This window comes from Eumetopias jubatus, unplaced genomic scaffold (assembly GCF_037043125.1).
Source record: "Eumetopias jubatus isolate StellerSeaLion01/CBP00866 unplaced genomic scaffold, mEumJub1_p1.0 scaffold_17, whole genome shotgun sequence".
Classification (NCBI taxonomy): Eukaryota; Metazoa; Chordata; class Mammalia; order Carnivora; family Otariidae; genus Eumetopias; species Eumetopias jubatus.
In genome coordinates, this window is record NW_028274823.1 from 67,344,965 (window position 1) to 67,365,016 (window position 20,052).

The 20,052-nt window shown below is 38.3% G+C and overlaps 1 protein-coding gene across 1 annotated transcript in view; it reads left to right on the forward strand.

Annotated features, from left to right (window-relative positions):
* The window catches only part of ANK3 (ankyrin 3), a 251,108-nt gene that overhangs the window by 187,986 nt on the left and 43,070 nt on the right, over nucleotides 1–20,052 (forward strand). The window contains exons 32-39 of the mRNA XM_088019888.1: nucleotides 8,813–9,024; nucleotides 10,659–10,866; nucleotides 11,936–12,032; nucleotides 12,739–12,967; nucleotides 13,596–13,721; nucleotides 14,476–14,598; nucleotides 15,039–15,065; nucleotides 16,128–16,209. Coding sequence (XP_087876014.1) covers nucleotides 8,813–9,024; nucleotides 10,659–10,866; nucleotides 11,936–12,032; nucleotides 12,739–12,967; nucleotides 13,596–13,721; nucleotides 14,476–14,598; nucleotides 15,039–15,065; nucleotides 16,128–16,209 — 1,104 coding nt within the window. The remainder of the gene's footprint in view (nucleotides 1–8,812; nucleotides 9,025–10,658; nucleotides 10,867–11,935; nucleotides 12,033–12,738; nucleotides 12,968–13,595; nucleotides 13,722–14,475; nucleotides 14,599–15,038; nucleotides 15,066–16,127; nucleotides 16,210–20,052) is intronic.

Consider the following 20,052-nt stretch of genomic DNA (forward strand, 5'->3'; position numbering starts at 1 on the left):
AATACAGAGAAGCAGGTGCAAAGAATGTGAGGTTTCTGCAATCCTGAAGAAAAACCTTAGAATGATTGTTCTGACATGACCAAACATCAGCTCCCTGACTTCTCTTCCAGAAAGCCTTCCCTAAACCCCAGAGTAAGTTAGATCCACCTGGTAAATATGGCCATGACACCTGGCCTGTCTTCTTCTGTAACAAGCAGCTTTGAACTTTGCTGTCTTCCTTGATGTACTGGGAAGTCCCTGTGGACAGGGACCGGCTCTGAATTGTTGACAGCCATATGCCCAGTGCATGGAACAGCTCTTGATGCAGGACTGTCATCTTGCCATGTTGAATGAATGGAAACATGAATGCTTTGTATCCAGGCATCTGTCCCCACTTTTGATGATACATTTCCTTAATAATTCAGAGACCCATACCCAAGAGAGAAAGCGACTTTCTAAAGGAAGGGATGCCACAACCAAATGAGGAGAGGAGGTCTGGGTGGCAGGGAAAGGGCAAATAATGATTAGAAATTCATTTAAAAATACTTTTAAGAAATATGATTGTCAGAAATTATATGAATTGCTAAAACTGGAGGGAAAAACAGAGACATCATTGTTTCTAGACATTCTTCATCGTTAGCACTTTTAATACATTGTACAAATCTGAGTATCAAAGAAGATCCTTACCTTGCATAAAGATGTAAAATAATGCTGATCCAGACAGACATAAGGCAGGTGCCAGAACTGAATAAGAATATAAGTTAAATTACTAAAATTGTAGGGGCGCCTGGGTGGCTCAGTCAGTTGAGTGTCTGGCTCTTGGTTTCGGCTCAGGTCATGCATGATCTCAGGGTCCTGGGATTGAGCCCCACGTGCACACACAGCTCAGAGTAGTAATGGTTGGGACTCTATTTCTCCTTTTCCCTCTGTCCCTCCCCCTGCTCTCTGTCTCTGTCTCTCAAATAAATAATATCTTTTTAAAAAAATTACTAAAATTGTAAATGTGCATGGGACCTCTCTGTACTCTTTGCAACTTCCATGAATCTATAATTATTTCACAATAAAAGTTAAGCAAAATTGAAAGGTTTCTATAATGTTTACATTGAGAAAGAGGGGTCAATTGTATCACCTGGTTTTGGGTTTTTTTCCCTGCAACATCTTGGACAGGCTTGTTAACAAAATTTGCATATCCAGATGAAGCTGAACCTGAATTCCAAGGAGATGAATGTCTACCATTTTCTGAAATATTTGAGTAAATATATTACAAGTGCTCTACTGTTCCACATATTCTGTAGCCAAAGTTGAATGATATAGACTGTCTTTTATTTCCTCCATTTCTCCCAATTTATCTATAAATTCTTATATTTAATTTTCTATAACTGGTGAAACTTTCTTTTGAAAAATGAAATGAAATGAAAATGATAGCAATTAAGATTTATTTATACACTGTAGAGATACAGAGATAATGTCATGTGGGTTTTTTTGTGTGTTTTTTGTTTTGTTTTGTTTTGTTTTGTTTTGTTTTGTTTTGTTTAATCCAACCTTGGATCTGCCACAGAGTGGTTTTCTGGTTCTCCTCTACTCCAAAGCTGTGTTACCTTGGAAAGAATATGTAACCTAAATTATTATATGAACAGAACCGTGCTGGTGGTTTTCTATCATTTATCTACCCCAGAGGAAACTTTTCTTGTCCTAACCTTAGAGACAAGGAACTTATGTTCAGAGGTCAGGAACTTGTCCAGAGTCCAGGCTCACTGGTTGAGGGTTGGATCTGAACCCAAGGCACCTGTCTCCACTGACTTTCCACAGACGCATACTGACTAGCTTGCCCAATTTTAACATTCTAGGACTCCACTTTCCCCCACCTCTAATATTAAATAGTCCCCTTTAGAGAAACAAGTTGAGCAAAATATTCACCTGACTAGATATTGAACTGTAGTTATAGAAATCATCCTTTGTGAAGACTTGAGTTTATGTTCCTTCTATAGACTATTCACACTCAAACCTGACCTTCACACTCATAAACAGCCTTCAGGAAACAAATCTGGTCTAGGAAAAAGAACCATGGTCCCATCTGAGCACGTTATTGAGACAATCATGTGCGGGTAGGAGGGAGGCAAAACTAATCAAGGATGATCATTTGAAAGCTTTGAGATCAATTTAGTGGGAACCTGATTTCAATCCTGTTATTTATGCTTCCATGTATTATGATCTTCTTAATCATTTATATTTGCAAAGCATTTTTTGATTCTTGCTGCTCTGTTGCAAAATCTCAGTTACAGAGAGCTGTCCCACTTTTTGCAAACAAAGAAACCAAATGAGTTACAAGGTGCTTAAGAAATGTATCATTAATGAGTGAGGTAATAAGAAAGCTATAGAACATTAGCTTCAGTTTCTTGCACAGCACAAAACACCTCTGTCATCGGGGCTTTCTGCTCATAGAGTGGGCCAGTAAGAAACCGTGTCACCTTCTGGGCCAGGGCATCTGTGTATCTGGCCATTACTCATCCACTTCTCAACCACCACCCCTGTGCCAGCTAGTCTGTAAAGACACTGTTAAATAGTGGGTCAAGTTCGTGTCTGTGTGACTTCATCCCTTCTCCCCCACCCTCTTCTTAGACCCGGCTTCTAAGCTCTAAAGCAGACAAGTCACTTTGGGCAAGTTATTTCCTCTCTTTGAACTTTAGACACCCTCCTTAGCAAATGCTATGTGGGTCAAATAGTAACTCACCTGCCACAAGTAGACATTCAGTGAGTAAGTATAAATTTTAACATTTCGTCTGACCAAAACTACCTGTTTCAGAAAGCACCTCTTTGTTTTCCCTTTAATCTTATTTTTTTGTGAAAACTTTATTAGTAACAGATTAAACAGACAGGGGGATTCAGGGTCTTTTCATAGTCTGTGGCATTATCAACTACCCCAGGTAAGAAGCTCCCTATTTTTATGTCATTTTCTCCTTGACTTCTATAGCTACAGAGTGGTTTAGTAAATTCTTTTAAAAAGCAAACTCATTTAAAGCTAATGGACATTATTGCCCCATAAGCTTCTCTTCTCATATTGAACCATCCTTGAGATGTTTCTCATAGGATCCTCTCGCCATGTGTTCAATAATTTGGGTTCTGAGTTTTTAAGGACAGATAGCAGGTGAAAGTCTACTAAGACTTTGCTTCCCACACATATCAAGTCATAAAATCACCTAAATTGAGTGTGAAAAGTAGCTTTTCAGGTGCCACCCCTGGCCTACCAAGTCAGAATCTCCACAAGAGAAGCCTAGAAACCTGTGCCTTTATTAAATATCGCTGGTGTTGCTTATGATCTAGCCAGTTGGGGCCACACACAAGCTGGGTTCCCTGTGGGTATGAATGGGACACAGGCATCATATTTGTAGATTATTTGGTTGGGTTTATCTATGTAAAGATAGATAGGGTGGGAGCAGAGGGTGGGAGGGTGGGAGCAGAGCAGAGATTCTTGGTAATATATTCCTGCTTCTCTAAGTAATAGACCATTTTAAAATCTGAATACAAATACAGTCCTGGAAAGAATATTGGCATTGTTCATTTTTACCTTATCGGGCTATTTGCCTGGAAATCTGACTTTTCTGACATACCTTTGTAGTTTGCTACACAGAATTTTCAGAAGAGTTTTATATTCTTGTAAGTTTTTGACACCCTTTGGGTAAACATCCATTAAGTCAACGGTAATTTCTCTTGTAAACACATGGACAAAATAAAATTTACTAAGTATTAAAAAGTAGAAAGACAAGAGCCACTTTCCACATACAATTTAAAAAAAACTATTAAAAGAACAAACAACTAGTCTCTACTACTACGTATATTTTAAAGCAAGATATGAAGAATTATGTAGTTCTTTGGTACGAAAAGTGTGAGTCTCATTATTTCCCAATGAGGGCTTTGTTCAGTGGATACTAGTCGAATACCTACAATGTGCCAGGCCTCAGTATCAGACATCATTTAGTTTAGTGTAATTTAACTGTGGGTACTTCACATTTTATGAAAAGAAAATCTGATTTAATAGTTTATCAAAATTATAAATAGAATAAAAAGGCTCGTGATAAGGTGCTCACGATGGAGAATGTGGCCATGAGTCAGGGCTTTCCCAGTAGCTGAGTTTGGAGAGCCTTCAGCCCTCCTGCAGGCTCCCCTAGTTAGCTGGGTCATTAGTTACCTGAAATAGTCGGCTAAGATCATTCCATGACTGTGTTTCAGTTTCCTTTTCTTAAAGCAAGAAATAGATAAAAAAATATGCTTGAGTTGAGTCTACATTAAAGTATTAATAATCTGCTATATCATTTATTATATTTATATATATTATTAAATACTGGTATTAGTATTATTACCCATGTAATAATACACAAGTATACTGTCATTATAATTTTCCTCTTTCCCCTCCCCTAATTTTAATGTAAATTATAGGAATTTATACATAGACATGTAATGATGTGATTAGTTGATTGTGATCACATTTTTTTGCGACTTTTCCATTTAATATGGCTTGGAGATTTACATATTAAAATGTATACTTCTACCCCATTCTTTTTAATACTGCACAGTATTCCATAGTATGAATATATCATAAGTTATTTAACCTTTGTCCTATATGATGACCAATAAGATCTTGTGATAGATTTTCAAGTCATAAGAATTCCATAGTAATCTTACTGCCTGGCTTTCACTTCGTACTCTTGCCTCTCACGTTTACCTGCTGTCTCCAACATTTATTGTCCTACTTAGGCAGCTATCCCAGTGCGTAGTAGCCTCACCTTCCACTGTAGCTCTTAAAGAGATTATGCATCTTCTTATAAACCAGTACTTAAGTACTTTTTGTAGTTTTCACATTTGTATTAACTTTTATTCTCAGAAAAAAAGTTAAAAATAAGTACACATAGAAACAGAATATAACCTGGTCCATTTCATCATGCAGAGACCTGGGAATCTGATAATTCAAGAAGGCAACATGGGTATGATACCGTTTAAAGAATGGTGCTTGGGAATTCCAGTGTCCTAAATTCACACAGTAGTTGTTTCTTTGGATTGAGGCTTATCTTTAAAATACCTGTTAATAAAACACCTGTTAAAAGGGGCTCCTGGGTGGGTCAGTTGGTTGAGTGTCTGACTCTTGGTTTCAGCTCAGGTCGTGATCTCGTGGGTTGTGGGATCGAGCCCTGTGTGGAGCCCCGTGGCAGGCTCCACACCAGTGGGGAGTCTCCTTGAGATTCTCTCCCTCTCCCCTGCCCCTCCCCCTGCTCAGTGCTTGCTCTCTTTCTTAAATAAATAAATAAAACCTATTAAAATACAACACTGAAGCTCAGTAATTATGCAAATTTTAATGGTGACAGAGAAATTGCTAGAAGCTTTAAAATAGAGTGGGTACAACACAGAGTGTCCCAGAACCACTGGCAAATACTAAAAGACATTAGAAGACAAGTGTGTAGTTAGAACCCTGAGCTTCTCCATTTACCACTCATCTGCTGCATCTGAGATGGACATGCTCACTTTATATTTGGGGTGGTTTTAATGCTTTATCAAAGGCAATGGAGCAGAGATGTAGCCTGGCTGTGCTTCCACTACACAAAGGGGCCGCTCTTCTCAGTCCATCACTATTACAGTTTCCAGGGGTGATACGACTGTCCCCCCTTAACTCCTCACAAATGTACGTACAACACTCACACCCACACCCCCCCACACACACAAACAGCTAAGAAGCACGTATTGCCCCAAGTCCCCCAAAAGGTGCCTCGCTGCCCCTGGTAGGCCCATACTGATCTTGAGTAAACATCATACTCACAGGATACACGGCTTGTTACACTCAGACTCAGGAAGTTTGTCTTGCTTGAAGGATGTAATTTCACAGCGGAGTCTTCTTAAATTGCCTGCACTCTGTGGAGTCCGAAGCTATTTCTAAAGGAGAACATAATCACAAGTTTGAGACTGAGGTAAAAAATGTCTGCTTAGCTGTGGCTGATGGGCTGCATAGCAACTGAAACAAATGATCAGAACTCTCTCAGTTGCAGCATGAATTATGAACTCTGGGAACTCAGACTTTCAAAATAAGCCAAACCATGGGAAGGGAAATATATCTGCTCTGTATGGAAAACTTTTATTTTGTCAATTGCTGAATAGGTGAAAACTTCCCCAGAATATTTTCCTGAGCAAACTCTTTAGTTCCTTCCTGTCTTTCTATATTAAGCTTTTTTTTTTCTTTAATAATTTGCCTTTGTTTTCTTTTATTTTTCTTTCACTAGAAACTCAGTATTTGGTTTTGGACAGAGCAGAGGAGAAGCAGATGGTCAGGAAGCAAAACGGACCAAATTCCAGTTCATTTTGTTCTGGGTGGAAACCTGTTTCCCCTATTTGCCAATTAATTTGGTCTTCCCACCTCAGAGTTTGATGTTAATCTATAAAATGAGAAAATGTCACTAATCCAATTATCTAACCATCCGCCTTACCTTTCTGTAAATTTCTACTCAAAATAAGCCATGATCTCAGTCCTGCGATGAAGGAGGCAGACATGTTCATAGTTAAAAAATGGTAGGACATGTACATATGTATCAGAGGTTTGAAGAGAGGGCTATGTGAGTAACAACAAAAACAAAACCAACACCCCTCTCTGAAGTCTGGGAATTTTCCCTTTTTGTTAACAAAACCGCCCCAACCATGTAAACCCACTGTCTTCTTATCTCCTCACCTCCAGCCCCACCTCCCATCCCTCTGAAGTGACCAGTTGCCAGTGGCCTAGAATGTCTCTTCTACAGATTTCTGTTATAAAAGTATATAAATGTGCAGATTACATATTTCCCTAAAAAGGATCAGACTATGCATTTTGCTGTGCATCTTGCTTCTTTCCTCACTTTATATGCTTTATACCAATCAGTCACTACCAGCCTGGCTCCCTCCTTCCCTCGCATCTCTCACCTATTATCACCTCTTCAGAGAGGTGTTTCCTGATCATCATATTTAAATTACCTCCCCTCCCCCACCCTCACAATGTCTCCATATAACTGTTTTATCATGATTCTTCCGGTTCTCCCTCGCAAATTTATTTTTCCAAAAGACCCTTGGCTGGTCTCAAATATTTATGTCATATCTTGTTTAAGTAGGTATTTCCATGCAAATTATTAAATTTGATCTTTTTATAATATATGTTTTTCTGACCAGTTTCCGGCTTCTGTGAATTGCCCATTCACAGTATTTCGCCGTTTTCTGTTGGCTCATCTGTCATCTCTGTCAACTCGTAGCTGCCGCGTGTCACATGTGGCTGTTATCTTTCCTAGTCTCCCTTTTGTCTTTCAAGCTAACTATTTTTGCCATAGAAAACTTTACATTTTTATAGTCAAAACGACCTTTTAGGCTTCTGGGTTTCCAGTTTTGAATACAAAAATTTCTCCTAACCATGGCTGAAACGTATTCTCTTGATTGTTTTACGGTAACGTTTTAATTTTTTTAAGTAGTTAAGTCTCTTATCCAGTGGGAATTTGTATTTATATGTAATAAGATGTAGTGATTTAGCTCTGTTCTGCCAAATAGACTTTCATGTATGTTAATGCCATCTTAAATAAGCACTCTTTCCCCCACTGATTCGAAGTTTAAATATATGACTTTGATTTAAACATATTCATTTAAATACATAATATATAATATATAAAAGTAGATATATATGGACTTAAATATATACCATGTATGTGTATATACGTGTATAAATTTAAATCTATTTCTTGCTCTGTTCTTATCCCTCTGACCTTTTTGTCTAATCTTAGATACATATTTCTTATATTTTTATATGTCTGTCCATATAACTTTTATTATGATACTTCTCGATAAGTTTTAAAATCTTATAAGATAAATTCTCCCTCATAAAGCTATTTTTCCAAAATACTCTTGGCTAATCTCAAATATTTATTATTTCATATGATTTTAAAAATCGTTTATTTCACTTAAACCAACCAGCATTCTGCATAAAATCTGGCTCTTGGAAGAAGACCCATCTGGCTGCACTGTAGGGGATGAGTTGGAATAAGGAGAGGCAAGTAGCAGGGAGATGGTTAGGAGGTGACTCAGTGATCCAGGCAAGGCAAAGAGGGCTCAGACAGGGGCTGGCAAGACAACAAGCCTTTGCCACAGTGGAATCAGCTGGACTTCGACCTTTCGATGTGAAGTATCAAGGAAAGTGAGTCAAACTGTCGGACAGGAGGACTAGAAAACTGTAAGCCCTTTGCCAGAGTTAGTATAAAGGGGAAGAAGTAAGTTTGGAAGTGGACAGAAGGAAAGACGTATCCATTTGTGGATAGGCTGAGTTTGATGCGTGAGGGTTATCAGTGCATAGATGGAAATAGGTGATGACGATGTTAATCATTTGGGGAATTTAAAAATATCTTAAAGAGATTTTCAAATAAAGTTCTAGAGCCTTTCAGACATCCTGAAGTCCTTACTCACTTTCTTGTGAGGCCCTGCTTTTTTTCTGAGTCATTCCTACTTTGGCAGCTTGAGGGCAGATTATTGTAAATAATCACAGAATGAGGTCTCTCTTCTTAAAGAGTAGAGCTCTGTTCATATGAGGAAAAATTTCAGTTTTTGAAGATGTTTGCTACTCTTCAGTAGAAATATTTTTCTACAAATACTGTATATGAATAGCTTTATAATATCTTTACAAATCTTTATATTATTTTTAAAGTCACTGTCGCTTTCTCTCCATCATAGAAACTCCGTTGAGACTACTGGATATAAGTCATTTTATCTATCAAAATCACACATCAATTTATCTTAAGGTATTAGGTAGATAGGCTTACTCTCATGGCTTTTTCATTCGTCTTTTCAGAACTTGACAGCCCAGAAGAGCTAGGGAAGAAGCGGATCTGCAGGATTATCACAAAGGACTTCCCCCAGTATTTTGCCGTGGTTTCGAGGATTAAGCAGGAAAGCAACCAGATTGGTCCTGAAGGCGGAATTCTGAGCAGCACCACTGTGCCCCTCGTCCAGGCTTCTTTCCCAGAGGGTGCTTTAACCAAAAGAATTCGAGTGGGCCTCCAGGTAACGTGTGAAAATGTTGTTTCTTTGGCATATGTAGAGAGTGTGAGAGCATGCTCCACTCAAAAACAGTTGTTGTAACTGTAACTCATCCTAATGATACTGCTAATCAAAGCACTAGGCCATTTTGGGAATCATTTACCTATTTCAAATGAAAAGCATGAAGTATAAAGTGAGCTTGGTGGCTTATTCCATAAGGTACGTGTTTTAGGGTTTTTCTTTTAAAAATATCACTTGGTTTCTGATGAAAGATTGTTTTGTTGGGGGCGCCTGGGTGGCTCAGTTGGTTAAGCGACTGCCTTCAGCTCAGGTCATGATCCTGGAGTCCCAGGATCGAGTCCCACATCAGGCTTCCTGCTCAGCAGGGAGTCTGCTTCTCCCTCTGACCCTCTTCCCTCTCGTGCTTTCTATCTCTCATTCTCTCTCTCTCAAATAAATAAATAAAACCTTTATTAAAAAAAAAAAGATTGTTTTGTTGGGGCACCTGGGTGGCTCGGTCATTGGACGTCTGCCTTTGACTCGGGTCATGATCCCAGGGTCCTGGGATCGAGCCCCGCATCAGGCTCCCTGCTCAGTGGGAAGCCTGCTTCTCCCTCTCCCACTCCCCCTGGTTGTGATCCCTCTCTCACTGACTCTCTCTCTGTCAAATAAGTAAATAAAATCTTAAAAATATATATATTAAAAAAAGATTGTTTTGTTAACCATAGGTTATTGGTATTCAGAGTGACAAGAGCACCAAGGAGCAAATGCACCATTAAAGAAACAAACCACATTTGACTTGGTTTATAAGACGCCATTTCATAAAAATCAGTAATAAGGAAACTTGCAAGCTTTCAGATTTTGATTGAAGTAGATCATAAATACTGGGTTTTATCCAAACCAGTTGGAACTTGTTTGGGTTTTAGAAAGCTAACTGAAAATCATGGCAAGAGTCATCTTTCTTATATTTATCTGTTTCAGTTAGATCTATTGAAAAAAGAAAATAGTAAGGAAAGTAATTTAATTTGTGTCAATTAATATAGTAATTAATAGTTTAACTGAGGTTCTTCTTAGGAGGTTTTTTAGAGTGAAGTACTCTAAGTGCTGGGAAGGCCTTCCGTAACCACTTGGAGCTAAGGAGACAGCCTTATAGTTCAGTGACATGACGTTTCCTTAGCAAAGAAGCCAAAAGGAAGCCATTAGGTTTGGTAGTCTTGAACTGAAATCTTAAATCCCTTTTGTTACTTAACTCTGAAGACCCCAATTTTTACCTGGGCACAAATCGCCTATGTGACATTTTACTGGATGTCCTGCATAGGTTTAAAATAGACTAGACTCAATATTTGCTGATGTTTACTTTGGATTAGCCTGAAAGACTTCTCCGTGGTGACAACAGATTTCCTGTCACACAAGCTCATGTCGTCCATATTCTGTTGAGGAAATACACTGACTGGTTCCTGCTCCAGTGTGAGGTTGTTTGGGTTCTTTTTTTGCACCCTCCTGAAATTGTGAGAAAGGATAAAGAAGAAAGCTTGGCCGGGGGGGGGGGGGGGGAGGGGGGCGTCTTTTTTTTTTTTTCTCCTCCTCACTTAAAAAGTCAATTTTCCAATGAGAGAAAAATGTTAAACTTCCACCTCAGGTCCTTTCTCTATCCTTAGGCCCAGCCTGTTCCTGACGAAATTGTGAAAAAGATCCTTGGAAACAAAGCAACATTTAGCCCAATCGTTACTGTGGAACCAAGAAGAAGGAAATTCCATAAACCGATCACAATGACCATTCCGGTGCCCCCGCCCTCTGGTGAAGGCGTAGCCAACGGGTACAAGGGGGACAGCACACCTAATCTGCGCCTGCTCTGTAGCATTACAGGTGTGGTTGACTTGTTTCTGCACTTGCCGTTGAGGCTAGCAACTTGCAGTGACTCTGTACGAACATAGAAAGCCTTTGAAATATCCATGCCCACTTTATAAGACTAGAAAAAAATAAGACATTTTACTTGTCCATCAGCCCATCTGTATTGTCCCTGTACCTTTCTTTAAGATGCTGAGACCATGACTCATTTCAAATTCAGTAATATCATTTTCCCTGTTATTAAGTGTAGTATTAATAATAGTGCTCTTTTAAGGTTATTGAAATAGTATTGAATCTACCAGAGCATCTAGATCATTTCTCAGGGACCTAGACAGAGGTGGTGGACCTAGTAACACCCTTTAGACTACAGGAAATTGGACAGACTTTGGAGAAAACAGGCCCCCACAGAGCACCAGGCATAGGGCAGAGCAGAGGACATGATTCTTCTCAGCACTCAATTCCCGAGTTTAATCCAATAGACTAAATCTGCAGGGTCAGGAGAACACATTTTGTGATTAGCACCTGGAATCCAGAGCTTATTTCATTTGATCAACCTAATATGATTTTTAACAGAAAGTCCTAAATTAAGATAGGTTGTGTTTTTTTGTTTTTATGAGTAGTTTTAATGGCTGATTCCTCTTTGTGCCCTGGAAAATTACATGATTGGGGCAGTACAAAATCAGCTGCTGCTTAACTTTCTTGATAGTTCTTGTCTTTTTAAAAAAATAAAAAAAAATAAATAAGAATTATATTGTCTTTCTGAACAACAGTTCTTTGCACTTATAAATTGCACTTACAAAATGCACTTGATAGCCTGTGGGTGCCCCACATTTAAACCATTCATCAGTAGCCAGAGACACCGAAAAGCAATTTTTTAAAAATAAAATGTCTTACAAGGAGATCACGACAAGGCAGTAAAACCACAGAAGGAGAGTAGAGAGGAAAACCACCCTTAGAGCCTGCCATTAATTGAACGTGCTGAAGTCTTGCAAGTTCGTGGCAATGCCAGAAGAACAGGACGATGATAAAGATTTTACAAGGAGCACCTCCTGTGATAAAATCAACATGTCTGCTCTTGTTCTCCCAGGGGGCACCTCGCCTGCTCAGTGGGAAGACATCACAGGAACTACTCCCCTGACGTTCATAAAGGATTGTGTCTCTTTTACAACCAATGTTTCAGCCAGGTATGGAAATAATGGGTTCCAAAAAGCACTAAGGAATTCGTTTTATTACCTTTTGGAAAGTGAAAGTTTTTGTGCTCAATACTAGTATGATTATTTTTTTTTAATTTTGATGGCAAAATTGGGCCTAACTCAGAAATTTAAAATTGACTGGCATAAGTCATCTTACCCAGTTCTCACAAGGAGCTATATGGTCCTAGACTTGATTCTTCTAGTTCTTAGCAGTTTGTAAAAACCTGTGTCTGTTGATTGTTATGGAAATCTGGCCCCACTTACTAAAGGAGGCAACTTGTTTTTAATTGTTATGCTTTCAAAGAAAAAAGACTGATAGACTTTCCATTTCTCTCCCATTTTCTTCCATAAAATTCTTGCTCCATCCAATGTAAAATAAGAGATTAAACTCTTAAGCAGGAGTAGAAAGGAAGGCTAATCATGACTAAATATAAGGGGGTGGGAGAACAGAATCTTATGGGAAGGAAAAGAGAGAGAGGAAAAAAAAGATCCTTAGCCTTTCCTCAGCAAAATTATAACAAATAATAAATGTAGACCTTCTGTAAACAGAGTAAACATCTTTGCTGTTTCTTTAACAAGTTAATGTTTTGGTATAGTTCCCTTATATGCTCTAATTTTTTAACGGTGAATTTTTTTTAAGATTTAGCTTTTAAATCACCTCATTTTCATACTTCTGTTTTGTTTTTGTTTTTCTCAGATTTTGGCTTGCAGACTGCCATCAAGTTTTAGAAACTGTGGGGTTAGCCACACAACTATATAGAGAATTAATATGTGTTCCATATATGGCCAAGTTCGTTGTTTTTGCCAAAATGAATGATCCTGTAGAATCTTCCCTGCGCTGTTTCTGCATGACAGATGACAAAGTGGACAAAACTTTAGAGCAGCAAGAGAATTTTGAGGAAGTTGCAAGAAGCAAAGATATTGAGGTACCTTGTTCACAACCAGTCCGTTCCATTACATTCCCCAGATATGGGGTTTTATTTTAAGGTCATAATGGCACTCACTGGAAATATCAAGCACATTCTTGATTTCAGGTTTTGATTTAAAAATTTGATATAGATTTATTCTCAAATTATTTTATGTGTCTTTGAGGTTATCTTGGTTACAATGTAGTACTAATGAATCTACATCATGGTCTATACTTCTCTGTGGTGACTGGAGTTGTCTTATTTTTATGGTCACTGTCTTTAGCACATTACTATGATTTTCCATTTTCAAACCCAGTGAAAGTATCTGAGTTAAAAAAAAAAACCCTTTCAAAATCTGTATGAAGTGATGTCAGCACTTTCTCAAAGATGTCTAAAGTTGCTAGAATAGAACTGAATGTATAATTCTGTCTTGTACATTTGCATGATTCAGTTTCCAATCACAGTAGTTGAATTGTGAGCCAACAGAGTTCTTTTTGTGGCAAATAACACCATAGAAGCAATTTCCTAATAAGGAGACAAATGTGACATAGAAATATGTCAGTCTTTTAATATTATGTGACTTAAAATCTCAAAATTCTTTCAACTGAAATTAACATCAAATTATGTATTTTTTTTACTCTGAAAGGTTCTCGAAGGAAAACCTATTTATGTTGATTGTTATGGAAATCTGGCCCCACTTACCAAAGGAGGACAGCAGCTTGTTTTTAACTTTTATGCTTTCAAAGAAAATAGACTGCCATTTTCCATCAAGGTAAATCATCAACAGAGACTCCGATTAAAAAAGAAAAAAATGCTCTTAGGAATAAAAAGAAAAGAGTCTAGTGATTTATTCAGTTTGAAATACCCCACCAAACTTGAATTCAGAGGAACAAGGTCAGATTTTGTCCTGGTTCTCCCCGAGTGTACTTTTGAGCCAGGAAAGCTTTGTAATTAGTAAAAAAAAAACTTTACCTTTTAAACATTTAAATGATTATTTATGTTCAAGCAGATGTTTGTAAGACCAATCTAGAATAATAAAATGCATCATATCTGGTTAATGCTCAGTAATCAAATAATGGATGAAATCCAAACTCAGTATTTAAGTTCCATCTTCCTTTCTGAATGCCCAAGAACATTCTGGAGAGACCGTCTTCCTCCTCAGAGAACAGAAGGACATGGGACAACTGTTCAGTGTGATGATTATTTGCTCTTACTATTGTTGCTAAAACCAAGGCCTTGGGAAAAAGAAATTACTGGACAGGAGGAAAATGCATATAACCCAGACTATACAACAGAATGCCAGGGAAACAGGCAGACATAGCAATCCTGGGTCTGATCTCAGAATCGGGCATTCTAAATCCCACCGAGTTCACACGTGACCACCGCCGTTGACCTGTAATTGTTACCGTCATCTTTTCCCTTTACTTTGCCTACTTCTTGAAGGGCTCTGTAAAATAAACCTGTTTAACTCTTGAGTCCTCAGGAAAGTCTCTTTCTATAACTGTCAACCACCTAAATTCTTCTAGATTAGAGACACCAGCCAGGAGCCCTGTGGTCGTCTCTCTTTTCTGAAAGAACCAAAGACAACAAAAGGACTGCCTCAAACAGCTGTTTGCAACTTAAATATCACTCTGCCAGCTCATAAAAAGGTATCTTTTAATACTGGTTTATTGTAACTCTCTTCCCCCAGTCTTGGAGAAGTGGGCCCTCCGTATGCAATTAAGGAATGCTTTGTAACATGATTAAAGTTCTTAAAACTCGAGCTTTATTGGTCTCTTTGCGTAGATTAAGTCTTGTTACTGTGGTGTCAGATCTTATGGTTTGTATGATGGAGTCCTCTGTATATTGCTTCTGCTTCTGCTGCTAGCTCATAGATTCTTATGCTTTCAGAGAACGTCACGCATTAATTTGCCATGGATGTATAGTTCTTGATATTTTGTGTTGGCTTCTTTTGATTTGCTTTGCTTTGCTTTCTTGATTCCGCTTGCATTTTGTGCTCCCTACTCAGCCCTTTTCATATCCTGATATTCTTTTCCCTGCTGTCCGTTATAATACTCCTTGTCTCTGCAATGCATCTCGGAACCAAAAGGAAACAGAGTCAGATCAAGATGATGAGGTAATATGAACACTTCTGCTTTTACTCTATCAGAGCTAGAATAGAAATTAAATCTGTATAAAAGAAGTTGCAGCGGGCTGAAGTGTGGGAAACGTATTCTGTTTTTGCAGATCTTAGTGTAAGTGAGGTAAAGGGTATACATTTTTCTTAAAGATTGGTTTGATCTTCCTCCACATATACGAGACTACTTCAGGGCATTCAGCAATGTAATCCAGCTAATGATTTAAAAAGAGGAACTAACGTTCTTTCAACATTTTAAAATGTAGTAGCTGGGCATGTGTAAATACACATTTGTTCATATCTTCACCTACTATCCACTCTGTGTAACATTTAAATCAAGATCATGAGTGACATGAAATTTTATTGTATAAATCAAGGTGTTCTATTTAATAAAAATATGTGTTCCATGGCTACTGATAAATATTTGGTATTCTATTTAAAGAAAATTATCCTGGCCATTTTTAAGAGTATCGTTGTTCCATTTGGTTTGGAATGAATTTTTCCTTACAAACGCATCTCCTACTATTTCTCCAAGTTATAGGATAATTGGATTTTTAAAACTCACCCCTCAGTACTAATAAATAGAATCCATATTTCTAATAAAGCCATTAACCTTTTTTTAACCTCACCTACACTCTAACTATGCCTTTTAACATGTAGAAACAATAGCAGTAACTGGAATGAGACACCGTGTGCCCCTTTTCCTTGAATGTACTCACATAGAGTGACTGTACATCGTGATATATGTGCTTTCAATATGAATGAATTTGGGGAGATTTACTGCTCAGCATCAGAAGTCTCTGTAATGCTCGTCTTGTATTTGTAGTCCCCTGTAGTCTGCTGTGTTTGGTGCTCTTATATTTGCTAAATGGTAATTTGGTTGAGACATCGGGGTGGGGTTGTAGACCCACAATAGGAAATTAACATTTTCATGAGGAAAATCCATCAGAAGAAAAGTAAAGATAAACGAGGTATCCACGTGCCATCCTACAAAATGTTTCAAAACTATGAAAATGTCACAAGGAAATTGGACAGAGTCTCTTCTTGCTTTTCCCTTTTCAGGCCGAGAAAGCAGATCGACGACAGAGCTTTGCGTCTTTAGCTTTACGTAAGCGCTACAGCTACTTGACTGAGCCTGGAATGAGTGAGTTTTCTAACACATCTACTAATCTATATGGATTTTTATAAGAAGAGGCATTTTTTTCTGTACAAACTGAATTGGGGGGCCATTTGAAAACCCAATGGCTAAAGAAAAATTGCCTGCAGGAAAATTTTATCACGAAATCTAAGTGATATTTTGTACATAGTTAAAGATTTGAAGTACAAACTCCCTTAGATCATAATTTCAAAACCGTTTTTTTTTTAAAAACATTACCTCTTTTTTAAATTAGAAACATCTACTCATTACTTGTCTTTAAAAACCTTGATTTCACTTTGATTGTTAACTAGGAGATAACATACCAGTGTTGCTTCAGATCTATGCTCAAAAGGGAAAATACTTATTTTTATATACGTGGGATGGTAGAAAGAATGGTAAAGTAACTTTGATTGTCGTCTCACTTTTCTTAATGTAGGTAGATCATTATATCTTAGTCCTGATTCTCCTTCTTCCCAGTTTGCAAGAATTAGATTTTCCTACCGCCTTGAGGTAGCACTTCTATACTGATCCCTTATTTCCTCCTCCCTCTCACCCCAACCCCTCCCCCCCTGCCCCTGGCCTTTATTAAACACCAGTTCCAAGGCTAGTCTTCACTCGACTGGCTAAGCCCTTTTCTTCTCTCAGTGATTGTTTTGGTTCATTGTTAACTGGCTTGCAAGTATCAAGGTATAAATCCACTCAGTCATATTCATTCATCTGTCTCCCTCCCCACCTCATCCTTTGCTGTTCCCTCAGCCCTCCAGAGAATCCCTCCACCGACAGGAGCTAAGAATGCTGAGAGCAGCACTGTGTTTGATCCATCGGAAGAGGATTTTTACAAAAATTATTGTTAAGCTAGCAAACAATTTCTAGCTGTTTTCCATTACTCACCGTTAACTTGATTCAAGGGAGATTGGAAATTTACCAGTAAGAGCCACAACTTTGGTTTTTCCCAGCTTTCCTGAATTCCTGTTTCTGGGAGCCAAGATAGCATATTAAATGTGCACAAGGAAGACTCCACTATTTAGCTTAGGTGGTCTTAGCATAGTCTTCTGGAGTCTAGCTCCTTGACTACTAGGGAAGCTTTTATATTCAGACACAAAATGGAGAGCATAAGAGAAATGAAATACTACCACATTCATGAATGTTCTTCCAGATCTCAGTTTTTGCCTCTAGCATAAATGTCTAAATCCTTCCAATAAGGGCTAAGTTGAACTCCTCTATTAATCACAAAGCACGGACGGTATATGTGTATATCTAGATGGATTTTCAATATGACTAAATCTGCTGGGTAGAAGTTTTCTGTGGAATACTGTCTTGCCCCAGAGCTAAGGCTCTCAGGGGGTAGATGGTTCGGATTCCTAGGCAGTGTCCTTAAGATTTGAACAGTCTCTATGACCCACTCCTTTAGGTCCAAGGCACCTCTGGGCAGGTGAGCTCCCATGTGATTCTGGTCCCTAAAGTATTTGGGGGGATATATGAGTTTAATGTGAGGAATGTGCTAAGTCAACTAAATTTTTCCCACTTGTGAAAGTGTTGTTTTTTAGTTACTTTCAGTTATAGTATAATATGTGGCTTATCTTCCTCGACTGTTGATAGAAGGAAGAGAGTACTTTGCTCTGTTTTATGAAAGGGAGCATCATGGTGGTAAACAGAGGAATGGAAAGGACTAAGATGGGATTATAAAGAAACTAAGGAGATGCTGTGCCCCCTTAATTGGGGTTAGAACTCCAAGTGATGCAGCTTTTCCCTCAGTACCCTGTCCTCTCAAACCACACAGCCCCCAAAGTAAAGGAAGAGTCTGGTGTAGTTCAGTGCCTGACATCCAGAACCTCCCAGAAATTTTCTTTGTTATGAAGGGCATCACAGAGTATGTGTCATTAGAGCATAAAATGTGTAAGCGATCAGTAAATTGGCTGCTTCATGAGAAGTATAAAACCATACATGTGGTTCAGAGGACTTCTTTGCTTGATGGAGCCAGCCTTCAGTGGTGAAGGAGAGATGCTTTGCCAGTTTCTGGTAGTTATAAAAATAAATTCTCTTGAGACATTGGACTGAGCCCACGTCACTGAATTGAAGGAATCCCCAAACCTTCCATTTGCACTGTGGTGTTTCCAAAAGAGTTAAGCAATATAATATTGAGAATTATGACTAGGAAGGGCCAACGAATGGGTGAGTCTTTCCTCAGTTCTTCCACATTTCTTTAGAATAATATGTAAGCTTAGAAGAGGACATGTTCTGAATGTCTGAATTTAAATGTACACCAGGAATGAAAATCTTCACCCTTGTGGGGGTAGCTGCTAATCCAAGGACTGTATTATAGCAATGGCCCGGGCACAGCCTGAAGAGGAGCATAAAAGATGAAGCAGATTCTCATTTCCTCTTCGCGTGTCACTCTTATTCTGCACCGGTGCTTTCTGGGAGTGAAACTGTACTCAACTTTGACATAGGCCGCTAGCCCTTGGCAGGCATTCCAAATCTCTGTGACCAGCTTGGTTTGTTTGTTAGAGCTGTAGAAGCAGAGAGGACCAAGTGTGTGTTTCCTCTCCCCTGGCGAGTGTGCTTACCTCATTCGTGTGTTTCTTGTCCCATTGCCAGATGAATGCTGGTATTAAATCCGTCTTTCCTAGTGGTAGGTCTGCCTCATGGCTGCTCCGGTGTTTGGGGTATCTATGAGTCCCATGACCATTCTGGGAAGGCACCAGGATTGGTACCTTTGCCATGGATAAAAATGTATACAGATAATATACCGTATCCCACTGCAGATACTTCAATATGGGGTATTAAAAATACGACTGCTTTTTAGATTTTCCCCTGATACCTTTTGAGATTTGAAAGTATAATCAATTGTTTGAAAACAATATCCAAAATAAACGATGTGCTTTTATCCATAATGAAGATAACTCCAGATGTGGATATATTTAGTTGCAGATGTGTTTTTAATATGCAGTATTAAATATTTTCCAAAAGTCTCAAAAGGTACCAAGATTTTGCATCTCATGGAAAAAGTGTACTCTTCTTTCTAAATGCTCTTGTGGAAATATTTTTAAAGTTTATATATTGTGCATAATACGGCCTAAAAATTGTATTACTTCATTGGCTTGTTTGCCATGATATTATTGCGCATGATAAAATGTTTTCAGTTGCTTTGCTTGCTTATGGTAACCATGACCCATATTTTCTGCTTTTTTTTCCCCCTTTGTGTGTATGTACACATGCATTTTTAAATCATTTCATATTACATTTTCTTTTTCCTCACCAAAAGGAATATGCTGCATGGAAAAAATAAATGCAAACATTCCTTTTCTTTGTTTTTTTTTTTTTCTTTTAAAGTTCTGACTCAGAAAATTTCTTGCTCTTATTGGCTTTTTATGGGTGTGAAGCATAACCGAATTGTGCATGGAAGGTACAGATTTAAAATCCAGTGGCTTCACAGTTTGCACATCAGTTGCCTGTCACCTAAAAGTTACCTTGGATTCTGCATGAAATAGGCTTGAGTAGTTTTCTAAAAAAGAGTTCTAGATATTTAATGTACAGTGACACACATCGATCCGGTTCTAAGTAGGTGCAATCAGTATCACCGAAAGGTTCAAGGAGAGGGAACGTTAGACCTTGCTAAAATGAAAGTTAACATGGTTGCACAAAACGAACTTGTACCTATACAGGCAAAGCAGAATGGCTGCTGATATTTCGAAACCAGCACATAAGAAAGTCAATAGGAAGTAAGGGAACGGTTTTCCATTGTGGTTATTTTTCTCATCATTAATTCTTTCTTCATGTTTTCTGTTTCTCATTGTTGGCCTCCTTGGTTGCGATGTGCTTTTTCTGTCTTTCATTTCACATTGCTCT